This window comes from Corvus kubaryi, unplaced genomic scaffold (genome assembly GCF_017639235.1).
Source record: "Corvus kubaryi isolate FWS band 111438036 unplaced genomic scaffold, C.kubaryi_AGA036_p1.0 65299, whole genome shotgun sequence".
In the NCBI taxonomy this organism is placed as follows: domain Eukaryota; kingdom Metazoa; phylum Chordata; class Aves; order Passeriformes; family Corvidae; genus Corvus; species Corvus kubaryi.
Window position 1 is genome coordinate 29,017 of NW_024581902.1, and position 13,461 is coordinate 42,477.

At 41.1% G+C, this 13,461-nt stretch overlaps 1 protein-coding gene across 2 annotated transcripts in view; it reads left to right on the forward strand.

The window, feature by feature from the left end:
* Positions 1-762: 762 nt before the first annotated feature.
* The window catches only part of LOC121673261 (tyrosyl-DNA phosphodiesterase 1-like), a 44,139-nt gene continuing 31,440 nt past the window's right edge, over positions 763-13,461 (forward strand). The window contains exons 1-9 of one of the 2 annotated variants that reach the window (XR_006019166.1): positions 763-886; positions 1,589-2,139; positions 3,639-3,682; positions 4,323-4,378; positions 6,311-6,407; positions 7,516-7,550; positions 8,639-8,731; positions 10,338-10,508; positions 12,110-12,188. Coding sequence is in view for 1 of the 2 variants with exons in the window: in XM_042046423.1 (XP_041902357.1) it covers positions 1,593-2,139; positions 3,639-3,682; positions 4,323-4,378; positions 6,311-6,407; positions 7,516-7,550; positions 8,639-8,731; positions 10,338-10,508; positions 12,110-12,188 (1,122 nt within the window). In the remaining variant the exon portion in view is untranslated. The remainder of the gene's footprint in view (positions 887-1,588; positions 2,140-3,638; positions 3,683-4,322; positions 4,379-6,310; positions 6,408-7,515; positions 7,551-8,638; positions 8,732-10,337; positions 10,509-12,109; positions 12,189-13,461) is intronic. The other variant, XM_042046423.1, reaches the window with a different exon arrangement.

The following is a 13,461-nucleotide window of genomic DNA, read 5'->3' on the forward strand; positions in this document are numbered from 1 at the left end:
AATATTTTCCTGCAAAACACCAGGTAGCTTTAATTTTCAGTTAAGTCAGTACATTGGCAGGAACTATGAGGACAGAGTGCAATGCCAGCGTAGTCAGAAACCATCAAATTTTCTGAAGTACTTCTAGAAAAGAAGTGTTTCCAGAGCCTATACTTAGAGAAGGAAACTATGCACATAACATACAAAACCATCTAACCTTTCTAAGAGCTTTTCCCACAGAAGACCTTCAGCAAGAGTTGATAACACAGTATCTTAGTGAACGGTATATTCACAGAGCATTTCAGGAAAAAGCATTATACACAACTCTGTGGACAAGCACTAAGAAAATTACACAAACCAACTAAATTTTTAGTAATGCTTTTCCAATTTTACTGCCTGCCAATTTTATTGCGTGCTGGCACTTACAGAATTTGTTAACTGCAGCCATAAGCTTACAATAAATTTAGAGTAACGAGAACCGAGCGCTCAGTTCACTGCAGAAGCCAAACTGTGCTTTGATGCGGGCCGCGCTCCTCCTTTGATTACTTTTACACCTTCTTTCCTCCCACTCCTTCCCGAAATCCTCACGCAGTTATCTCATTAGCGGGGCACTTCAGGCACAGCAATTAACACCGCGCCGAACGAGCCATTACGCAAATACCGCACCTGCCCATGATAAATATTAAGGTCAAACAAAGGCCCGTTGGAAAAACTCCGCTCACTGAGCGCCTCCTTGGCAGCCGCAGCCCCTGGAGCCGCCTGACCGCCTCACGGCGGCCGCGCGCCACCCGCTCGAGGGGAGGGGCCGCGCGGGAGGAAGGCGGGCCTGAGCCCGGGCCTGGGCCTGCTCTCGCTCCCCATCGCGGGCGCTGCTGCGGCGCTGGACCGACTGCGAGTCACTGAATGAGTGAGCGGTGCTGGCCGCGGAGCGCGGCGGGCAGGGCGGGCGGTGGGGCCGAGCGGCGTGCGGCCCGCCGGGCTGCAGGGCCGGGGGCGGCCGCCGGGGCTCTTGGGTGCCGTGGCCCGCGCGGCGCCTCCCCCGGCCGTGGGTGATGCCTCCTGTGTGGGGCGGCGGCGGGAGCCGCGGTCGCACGGCCCTCGGCGGCGGCGGTGGGGGCGGCGGCGGCCGGGTTCTGCTGCCGCGATTTAGGGGGAGGCGCGGCGGAGGGGCATGGGGGTGACGGAGGGAGGCCGCGGTCCCGGAGTGTTCCCGCCGAGGCTGCCAGGAAGCGCCGCCCCGGCTCGGCCCTGAGCTCCTGAATCCTCTCAGTAGAGCGCGCTGGATCGCTCAGTCGTAGGGAAATACCTGCATCGCGCAAATCACATTTTTAGAATGCTTTCCCATCGGTGCCCCTAGCCTAGCCCGTTTTCCATGCGCAGGTTTTCACGTTAGCTGCTTCCCAGTTGATGGTTGCCCCCATTGCACGTGTTTCTTTGTTTCCTGGGCTCAGAAACGAGCCTTGTACACTATGGAATTTTCCTGGAGATTCTGCCAAATACCAAAGCATGGTTCCTTAGTAATAAAGAAATGGGAACTAGGAAGGGAGACGGACTTGAGCATAGCAAAAACATACAATTTTTGTTTGGTGTTTTGTTTTTTCATCCCTAGGAACATGCTTCAGGAGGGTGCACACGGTAAATGGACAGTATCTAGCAGTGATGAAAGCGCCGAGGAAAATTCTGACAGTGAAAAACCATGTACATCTTCCGTATCGGGTGCTGCATGTGGTATGACAAGTGGACCACAGTACCCGTGCTCTGAAGCTAGGAAAGCTGCTCACAAGAGAAAAGCTTCTCCCCTGAAGCTCACTGATAAAAGTCTTTCTACAGAAACACCTCCAGCAGTAAAACAGAGACTAAGCCAAGAAGGCTCAGGTTGGTGTCTTTCTAGTAGTGATGAAGAGCCTGAAGATGAGCAAAAGCATGCCCACAGAGAAACAGTGAAAGAAGAAAAATACGATGCACCCAAAGAGCATCCTTTGAGTCTTTGCAAAGATGACAAACTCTCAGAGAATCTGAAAGAAGAGGAGTATAATGAAACATCCAGTGAAGCCCAAGATATCTGGGATTTGGTGAATGGAGGGAATCCTTTCAGGTTTTTTCTCACTAAAGTCAGTGGAATCGAACAAAGCCATAATTCTGGAGCCCTGCACATAAAAGGTGAACAAGTGGCTTCTACAGAAGTAGGCTTTTGGGAGAAAGCAAGAGAATTTTTTTTTTTTTTTTTAGTTTGTGGGTATTTTTAAATGCATGTATTTCTTGGTTTCGCTGAGGTTTCATATTCTAAATATACAGGTTTGTAGAAATTGGTTCTGTTATCTGGACCTTTCTCTTTCAGAAGTATAGTGTATAAAGCATTAATTGCTAATATTTTGTTGTAACTTGAGTTAGACTGCAGAAATCTAATGTGTGTTTAGCCAAGGCAAGTCATGCTGCTTCTTATTGCTGCTTTCCCTGTGAGCTAATCTGGAGAAAACTGCTTGTCTTTGTGGCACTTAAAAGGGTGCTATTCTTGGGTGCATAACTGCCTGAGTAGTTATTTGCACTTGCCTTCGTGCTGCTGAGTGGTTTGCATCTAGTAGTTCACTATTACTTGATGCAGTACTTCTGAAGTTCTGTGTCTGGGATTCATGGGTCCGTTTAAATTCAGCTGGGAGAGAGCTGCCCATCAATCAAGATGGGGTGAAGTCTTCGGTGTGCAATACCGATGCTTCAGGAATGCTCTGTAGTTGTTGTTTGATGTAAGGGGGAAGAGCTTTGTGCAGCTGTAAACTTCCCTGTGGTTAGAAATAAAATCCTACACATTAAAAGACAGAATCAGAAACAAGTATTCATAAGAGAATTGTGTATAGAAATACAATAAAATAAGGCAGAAAAAAATTGTAGTTCTTTGAGGGAGAACAAATTACTTAAGAGCTATACAATTAAGTTGTAACTTTTCCTCCACATGCCTATGAGCACAGCTGGTGTCAGAGATTTCAGTTGCTTTACTGCAGTATGTTTTTATATGCTTTGTGAATTTGTGGCTTTTGGCCTGCCCTCTCTTGGAAGTCCTGCTAGGTAATTAGTTGAGCTGGTGGACAGGCAGTGTTTTTTGTTTGTTTACGTGCTAAACCAGATTTCTGTAGAGCTAAGGTATTAGATACTTTGCGCATCCTAGAAGTTACTTGTTGGGCGTGTTTTCAAGTCGGTGCTGTGCTTCAGTTATTGAGGTTATAAATTCCCAGTTGGCTTAGTTTCCTGTGTCACTATGATTGAATTATGGATTCACATATCCTACAATCAGTCTGCAACAGATAGATAAGCATTAACTATGCCCTTATTGCTGCTACCCTGCCACTGTTCTTCAAGTCCAGTTGCTAGGGGAGAGAGTAGTTTAATGTCCCTTTCTCAATATGATGTTGGACTTTTTCCTAATCAGCTTTTGAAACCTGTTTTTGCTTTGAGAAGATTAATACTTTTTATAAGCATGGGATCCTAAGTGATTCACAGGCGAATCAGTGACTTGAATACCTGGAACAGTAAACTTGTGAAAGCCTCTGTTACACCAAGTCTATGAACAATCTGGCCGTTGTGCTGTGGCAGCTATCAAACTGTTCGAGATGCAAAATGTTTACTTGAACTTTTTTTATTTATTTGTGCTTTAATATTTTTAATAGATATTTTGTCTCCTCTTTTTGGAACTCTCGTATCTTCTGCCCAGGTGAGTTTCCTATTTGCCGAACTGATTTCACTTGCTTGTTTCACTTTATTAACCTTAAACTTGATAATCCATGCTTGTGCCACATAGCTGATATTAGCAGGGAACCTTGAATGTTTTCAAGTGTTGAACAATTTACTGAAATACAAAAATCATCCTGTGTTCTGCTGTAGAATTCAGGCAATTATAAGACTACTTTCTCTTGGTTTTGAGGAATGTGCAACTGAAAAGTGTGTACTTATGCTTATATAAATTATGTTTTTTTAAAGAAAAAACACCTTGCAATCTAGGAATGATATCTTTGTTATTGCCTAGAAGCTTTTGCTACCATTTTTGGTATAAACACGTGGCAAAGAGATGATCCTTGAACCTAAGCTTTTACATTATGTGCATGTGATTCTTTTTTTTTTTTTCCTGGATGGTAAATTTTATGAGCACTAATGCACACTTTTAAGAAACTTAAATTCATTCTTGAATTGTTAAGAGAAAAGAAAGGAAGGATGTAAAAGTCAAAAATACACCTGTTTTTAGAATATGCTGTATATGATTGAAGCAGTAAGGTGTGATGACTTTACTTGATGTAGTTCATTGATCTAGCAAATTTTTTTGCTTTTTAATGAGTCTGTTTTCTTTTCTATGCAAGTTTAATTACTGTATTGATGTGGGATGGCTTGTAAGACAGTACCCGCAGGAATTCAGGTATGTTTATTTTACAAAGGTGAAATTACGCAATTTCCAGATCATTTCTGTTCATACAAGGTCCTGTTATAAGTGAATGATAAACACTTGTTTGCTGTAGCAGATGATTGTTACTAATTGGATATGCATAGACTCTTAGTTTTCTTTCTACTCTTATTCCACAGTTGTAGTTCTCTGATTTCTTGACTCTTCAAGACTATTAAATGGTCAGAGTTCAGGATAGCTGGTCTCTGATTTTTATTAGTTAACACTGAGGAGGTCCCATTTTGGGCCACAATGACAGGGCAGTAGATGACCTGTAAAGATGAAACAAGAAGCTTTTTGCTATACATTTTACTGAGTCAAGAGCCAGATATTGCAAGAGAAAGGAAGGGCACAAGAAAACTGTATGAAAAGGATCGGGATGATTTCATTGATAGGATGTAGTAAGTTAGTGGGTATTGTCATAAAAGCAGTTCTTGTTTGCTTGAAATTCTTTTCTGACAATTGCAAACTCCTGCAGAGTAAGTGAGTGTATACTGTGCTGCCTTTTTTTTTTTTTGTTCCTTTCATTTTACTGGAAGTGCAGTAGAACCAGAGTTCACAGAATTACAGTGGATAAGGCTGGAAGGGACCACTTTGGGTTGAGCAGCACACCATTCCTTGCGGGATCCTCCACTACATATGTCAGAAAGCTGTCATCAATGCTCTCGAGGAACTTCTTGGACTGTTCATGCTTTGCTGTGTTGCTTCTCCAACATGTCAGGGTAGTTAGTCCCCGACAAGAACTGGGACCTGTGGCTCTGAGGCTGCTTGAACTGCTGCTTGTAGAAGTCCTCACCCACTTAGTCCTCCTGATCAGATGGCCTGCAGCAAGCATCCACAACAGTGTCACCCTTACTTGTCTGCTCATTTATCCTTAACTCATAGTGTCCTGATTGATATGTTCCAAATGTTGCCTCATGTAGAGGGCAACTCCACTGCTGCACCTTCCTGTCTTTCCTAAACCGCATGTAGCCCTTCATGACAATATTCCAGTTGTGTGAGCTATCCCGCCATGTCTCTGTAACTGCAGTGAGATCAAAATCCTGTGACTGCTCACAGATCTCCAGTTCTTCCTGTTCGTTCCCTGTTCTATGGTATACAGGTGCTTTATAGAAGTATTTGAGCGTGCCAATATGCCTTTGAGGGTGCAAAGGGATGCCTCATAGCCCTGTCTTGTGGTTATGTCTTTAGCTGCTTGTACTTGTTGCGTTTATCCCAATCTTCTGCCATCATTCCCTTTAACTGGCAGGAGAGAATATAACTTGTGCTCCAGATGTCTTGACCAGTTGTTCCAAGGCCCTGACATCCCTCTTCTTTGTCTGCAGTCTTACGGGATTTTGTTGCTACTTGCTTGAAAAACCCATGATAATCAGTGTGCTGAGCCAGGTGGGAATTTTCTTGGTGGCGTCTTTTACCTGGACGCCAGGGAGGCAACACACCTTCCTACGGATTGATCTGGTTGGCAGGACCAGAAGTTTAGTTCTAGGAAGTGAACACCAAATTACTGCCAGAATAGACCTAGCTCTCCCCTTTTCCCTATCACATCTTCTCTGTAAGGTAATAATTACTAAATTGTCTTAGATCCACATTGTGTGTATCAATGCTTTTGAGAGCTTACATTTGTCTGTTTCTAGCCATAGGGACAAGTTTCATTCATGATCTTGTATTAGGAGTTTCTATTTTGGTGTCTGCTTTACTACACACTTCCTGTTTTCCAGTGTCTTTACCTTAGAGGTTCTATTGTAGTTACTGCTATTTTGAGTTAGTTAATAAGGCATATTGATTTCAGTGCCATCTTTCTGCTGGGCTATGAGATTTAGGGGCCAGATGTCATAGCTATGTGAAGGAATGGTTTAGACTGATTGCTGATTTACTTGATGTTTTAATAGTAATCTCCTTTTGTTTAAGGAAGAAGCCGTTGCTGATAGTTCATGGTGAGAAGAGAGAATCTAAAGCTGAACTAATGGCACAAGCACGGCCTTATGAGAATATTAGCTTTTGTCAGGTAATTAACATTTGTATCATCTTTTGGTTGAAGTTAAGCCATCAAAGTCTTCGTACTGATGAAAAGAAACACCTTATGTGGGAAGTTTTTTGTTATACTTTGAGGAATATCCATGCCAGGGCCATAGGAACATGGTAGCAGTGATCCTGGTTGGATGTGATTATGGCAGGCTTCACCCACAAAAGTTTGTACAGAACAGCTGCCCTTGAAAATGTCACAGGGCTCATGGAAGAGCTGCTCACCTTCTCCACTAACATGTTACACTCAAGTTCTTACAGTGGCTGAAAAGGAAACATTATTTTTGTGTAAAGCACAGAACTTACTCCTAGTGTCACTACAATCTTAAGTCTCATCAAAGAATTATTATTTTCCAAATATGTTTTATACAAGAAAACGCTGATACAAATAATCTCAGTAATACTGTTAAAATTGCTGTGAGCACTCTTCCTGGCATGTGCCATTTTATCTCTGATGTTATGTTCATTGTTTTGCTGTCCTTAAGTAGTGAAGTAATTGGCTTCATCCTGGGGGAGGGATGTGGCTATGGCAACTTGCCAGTATATCAAGATTTTGGCAGGTGAAGTATATTAATGATCATGGGGAGTTTGTGCTCTTTGTTAGGAGGAGAATGATCTTGGAATTTTGTTCTCTCTGAAGCAGTCTGGTAATCCTGAGTTTCCTGTTGAATTGGTGGACCCAGTACTGCAGGTGTGATCTCGCTGGTGTTCAGCAGTGGGGAAGGTTCACCTCCCTTGACCTGCTGGCAGCATTCCTTCTAATGCAGGCCAGGACCCTGGTAGTTGTCTTTCATGCAAGGGCACATTGCTGGCTTCTGTTCAGCTTGGTGTCCAGCAGGAGCCTTGCGTTATTTTCTGCTGATTATTTCTGAAAATGCTGCTAGTAAGAGATACAAATTGTGGAACAGTTCCAGCAAGAGTTGCATTACCATTTAAAGTCTAGCTGGTAGAAAGTGGCGAGTGCATTAGAAGTATTGAGAAAGAAGATAATGTGTTTTTGTGGTCTGTCCACTAGAGAGCAGTGAAATGAAACAAAATTAAGAAGCAATGCACAATAGCAATTTTTAATGATCAACTTTTGAATTTTGTAGGCTAAACTGGATATTGCATTTGGAACTCACCATACGTAAGTAACACTATGAAGCAGAAAGGTCTGCAGCAAAACTGGATTTCACAGAAATTGTTGAGTCTTAAAGTTTCCATAAACATCTTATATTTAGGGATGACAGGATTGTTCTAATTTAATGAGACAAATTAGCTATTGAGTAGATACAAGCTGTGCAAGTTAAACAGTTGAACTGGTCTGAGACAGGTGCACTGCAGATCCTGGCTCTTAACTCATGCCTTAATACCAAAACTGTAATGCAGACTTGATCAGACATAGGCAGGGCAGACACAACACTGATTTACTGGTTGTGTTTTTCAGTTTCTGTGGAGGATCTGGAAATTAGCAAATTTGGGGGTCATCTCAAAGAAAAAGCTTGAATTGGATATTATAGAAGTGTCACAGAGTGAATTTTGTAGGTAGAAAGCTACAGATAAGAACAGATTTAATCTTACATTTTAGCAGAGATCTTTTGGTTCAGTTTGGGCGTCAGATCTCATCCTTTGGGATCACATGGATATGCTGTCTTTACACAGCTAATGAAAACTTGGATAGGGGAATTTGAGCAGTTTTGTTACAAAAAATACAGATATACATGTTTATCTCAGTTACTAGTTCTAAAATTCCTTTGTGCTGTAGCTTGAGTTAAGAGTTATGAATAAATAGCTTTTTTGCCGTCTCAATGGTTAGCTACATACATACCTTCTTTTAAAGTGAAAGTCAGTTTAAGGGGAGGTAACTAGGTTTTAATAAATTCAGCTATAAGTAAAGGCCTTTCAGTGTTCCTTAATTCTTTTTCTAACTACCTGCAAAGAGATAAGTTTATATGAAGATCTGTGCAGATACAGGAAGTGTTCTGCATGCATTCATTTTGCTGTGGGTAATTAGTTGCATAAGATGTTAAGCTGTACTCTGGAATTAAATAAATGGGAATAGTCTAATGACTGCCATGTGAGCTTGGCATGCACATGAATTGAAGTATAAATGCTTGCATGATACACAATAGATTTTGAAAATAATTACCTTGGGGCTTTTTAATGAGTTGCTTATTTATCTCCTGCTCTCATTGCACTTGAAATAGATGAAGACTTATGTATCTTTTTTTAAAGGAAAATGATGTTGTTGTTATATGAAGAAGGTCTTCGAGTTGTGATACATACATCCAATCTTATTGCTGAAGATTGGCACCAGAAAACTCAGGGGTAAGCAACGATCTCTAGCAGGTGTATGTTTAATACTTTCCATAGGTGTTTGCTACTGCTGGAGATGGGATACTAGGTCAGGTGATCTAGTATTGCAAGCCTTATGCTCCTAAAATAGAGCTTTGCAAAAAAAAAAAAAAAAATTTTAAAAATTGAGCTTAGAATGCTGGTAGCTAAGTCTGAGCTCTACTTGCTTTCTCCTGTAAACAAAACCATGTTCCCAGCTGGCTGATAGCTTAAAATCAGTCTGACTGATACAAAATTTTATTGTGCTGTGCTGTCTCTTTATGAAAAAACTTCTTAGCTATTAAGTACCATATATATAGATCTGAAACAGCTATTTAAAAATTATCTTAAATACTGCAAGAATAATGTGGATGTGCAAATGATCTGGTTTTGTCGTGACTGTATCTAGACTGTAGTCTGATAAGTGTTGGGCACTGTTGGTTCTGTAATATAGTAGATGACCTAGTATTTGCCCAGTATCCTTTCCTGAGAAGGAATTTTTTTCTGTTTTATTTCTTGGAAGAAGTTTTTAAACTTAATGACCACCTTGGGACATAATTTTGTTGGGAGCACAAAAAACAGGATTAAGTGGCGTGTTAATATAAGGGTCCTCAACCTCTTCAGTGTTTTGGCTATTTTTATGGGAGCAATTTTTTAGTTAGATGACCACAATAAATCAGGGTATAAAATTTCTTCAAACTAATGGAAAGTTGCTTCTCAGAAGTTACTGTTACTTTGACATCCATTTTGCTGCCATTAAATATGGCAGAATTTTGAGACTTTGCTTGTCTGAGACAAGCTCTTTGAGTGGCAAAAATAGTCACTGATTTTTTTTTGCCTTTAGATCTTATGAGATCTTATGGCTTTAGTATTTTATGGCAGTTAGCTTTTTAGAAAGCTAAGAAGGCATGAAAATAGCTAGTGGGATACTTAACAAGTTCCCCTACTTGTCAAACATGAGAAATATTTTTCTTTTTTAGCTTTTGCATACTGCAGTGTTATGCAGTATCACAATATGGTGCTTCTGAATTTCAAAGGATAGTATCAACACATTGTAAAGTTGATAATGCAGAATCTTTGGCCCCCATGGCTACAATAATGTGTGACTGAAAAGAAATGCCTGATGTTTTCCCTGCATAGTGCCCATCCCATTTTACTCTGATGGAGGTTCTTGAGAGGTGACATATCATTGTGCACTGCTCTTCAAACTACATAAACCTTTCAGATGTGTTAATTGGTGGTTTTCTATGCAGTTGCACAAAGCAGTAGTTCAGCAGAACACATTGCAGTGTTCTGTTGCTATAGAAAATGTTGATGAAAGGACTGGTGGTTGGTAAGTCTGAACCTGACCAGTTTAGCAGTGGTGAAAGCTGTAAGTGTATGTGTGGATAAATGATGAGAATGCTATTTTCATTTGAAAGTGTTAGTTTTATGATTTCAAGTATGAGCCAAGTCTGTAGATGTAAAGACAAGACATCTATAGTTAGTATCACGATGACCTTCAGATGTGCTTTACTCTCGTACTAAACCCATGTGTTATTAATGTGTGGAGTCCTTGTTTATATGGCTGATATTTTTTTTTTCTTTTTCTTCTTTTAAGAATATGGCTAAGCCCTTTATATCCAAGGCTACCTAAGGGAACATCTGGTTCTGCTGGTGAATCTGCAACTAATTTTAAATCTGACTTAATAAGTTACTTGACAGCTTACAGTTCTCCTGCACTCAAGGAATGGATAAATCTGATTCAAGAACATGATTTATCAGAGACAAGGTATATATAATCTTGTGGGTTTTATAACTTGCATGTGTGGGTTGTTTTTAATTTTTTCTAAAAATTAAATATCTGTGTTAGGATCTGTTAGACCTTGTGCTTGTTTTGTAGGCTAATCTTGTTTCAGACTTAAGTGTTCAAACATGACAAACTTTTTGCGGTTTTTAAAAATCTATCTTATGTAGATTGTCAAGTTGGCCAACTTCTAGTCCTACAAGCATGCATTTTAAAAGAAGAAAGAAGGGTGCACCAGCAGTAACTTTTCAGAAAGTAGCTGTAAAGTAATAAGGACTTGATTTCATTGATTTCATTTCAGTCTGGCTCAAGTATTTACTCCAGTAAAATTACCAGTGGAAAAAACTGTGTTGTATTGGGTTTGTCATGTAAGAGTGATCATATAAACAAAGCTTACTGGAATGGGGATTTTATTCAAAATAGGCTGTTGTATTCATAAGGCAAAGTTGAATCCACATATCTATATTATTTTTGCCTATAACAGGTATGGATTGGTTTTGGTAGGCAGCGTTGTGTCTAACTGGTCTTGGAATAGTCTTCTCTACTATCACATTGCTGATACTACTTAAAAATAATTCAGGATGCTTAATTTACTTCTAATAAGTAGTTCCACTTAAATATGAGCATTTACCTCAGAAATTGTAATTCTCCCTGACAACTTAATTGCTGTTTTATGATCTGACCAAAAGTTGTTGAAAAGAAAATCTGGAAATGGTCATATACTGTGGTGGAAAACAGAGACTGAAATGTTGTCTAGTTTACACATAAAAAGGTGCTTTTAGCTTTACATGGAGTCCTAAAAGATTGGAGAGGGTAAAAAAGGTATGTACTTTATATAATCAGGTGAGCTAACAGCCTGAGCTGCTGCTGTGATTGCATTGATCATCAACATGAGCCTTAACAGATGAGTTGAGCCCTAGCTGATAGGCATTTATGCATGGGCTAGGAAAGAGTCACTTGTTAGCATAAGGATCGGTTCCTGGCCATTTGATGTACTGTAGGGGATGTTCAGTCGTGTATAAAGTTAGCCATAAGATGCATGCAGTAGGGAACAGCTTCTTAAAGTGTCTGTTTGTTGTGACTTTGAGCAGGTCTCTTTCCTGTTTTCAGGGCAAAATCAAATATGTTACTAAACCCGTTATTAGGAGGACTGTTGAAAAAGCTGTACTTTGCATCTGAACTATCAGCTGCCCAAATGGAAACTCATACCTGAATCGGCTGATTTGGTTGTAGCAATAGATTGGCTTTACTCCAAATCACATGCCCAGTTATGTGCCAAACGAGCTATTTGTGTGTATTGCTAACATCATCTGTCTTCTGCATTTTTGTACACTGAAAAAGATGTAGTTCTTGTCTCGGCTGTAGAACAGCCTGATGGTGCATGACAGCCATATAGGATGCTGTTAATAAATTTTACAGCTGAAAATCTAGTTTTCTTTGTATTGTAAACCCATGAGAGAGATTAAATATTTCTGGTTGCACTTGCGTGTTCAATCTTGCTGCTAAGTTTTACTTAAATACCTTGCTACTTTACAAACCAAAGCACTCCAGATCTACAAAATTCTGTTGTTTTTTTCTTTTTTTAGAGTGTATCTGCTTGGTTCTACCCCTGGACGATATCAAGGCAGTGATAAAGAAAAGTGGGGTCATCTTAGGCTCAGAAAGGTATCAAAACTGTAACCTTTTTTGTTAATATCCTTTCAAATGTAAATAGAATTTTGGAGAGCATTCTTCAGTTCCTTCCGATTTTTCCATCTGTCCTCAGTCTTTTAATACATTGTTACAGTTAAAGTTATCAATAACATATATAAGCTTGCAACTTAGAACTTACTCTGTCTACTGATTAAAAAGACAGTTTAAAATGTTTCTATAAGTACTTTAGCAACAAAAGGAGACTAATGAGAAGCTCCATCATTTATTGGTTGCAGGGGGAGACATAGTGAGAAAGCTTGAGGCAAAGGCTGAGGTGCTTGATGCCTTCTTTGCCTCTGTCTTTAATAGCAGGACCTGTTCTCCATGTGTCCAGCTCCCCAAGCTGGAAGACAGGGACAGGGAGTGGAATGAAAACCCCATAACCCAAGGGGAACTGGGCAACGACCTGCTGCAACACTGAAGTGTACACAAGTCCATGGGACCAAATGGGATCCACTGAGGGAGCTGGAAGGTCCCAGTTGACTGGAGGTTGGCAAATCTGACACCCATTTATGAGAAGGGTTGGAAGGAAGATACAGGGAGCTACATGCCTGTAAGTCTGACCTTGGTGCCAGGGAATGTTACGAAGCAGATCATCCTGAATGTACAGGATAACCAGGTCATTAGGCCCAGTCAGCATGAGTATGAAAGGGAGGTCCTGTTCGGCTAACCTGATCTCCTGTGACAGCCTAGTGGGTGAGGGAGAGGCTGTGGATATTGTCTACCTGAACTTTAGTAAAAGCTTGGACACTGTTTCATATAGAATTCTCCTCCTGGCCTAGATGGGTGGACTCATTGATGGGTAGGAAATCAGCTGGATGGCTGATCTCAGAGAGTGGTGGTGAATGGAGTTACATCCTGCTGGCAGACAGTTACAAGTGGGTTCCCCAGGGCTCCTTATTGAGCCCACCAAGCTGGGGGGGAGTATCGATCTGCTGGGGGGTTGGAAGGCTCTACAGAGGGATCTGGACAGGCTGGATCAGTGAGTGAAGACTGAATGAGTGAAGTATGAGGTTCAACAAGACCATGTGCTGGGTGCTGCACTTGAGTCACAGCAACCCCATGCAGCACTACAGCCTGGGGGCAGAGTGGCTGGAAAGCTGCCCAGTGGAAAAGGATCTGGAGGTGCTGGTTGACAACAGCTGGACATGAGCCAGCGTGTGGCCAAGAAGGCCAGTAGCATCCTGGCATTCTGTGTCAGCAGTAATGTGGCCAGCAGGATAAGGGCAGTGATTTTCTCCCTGTA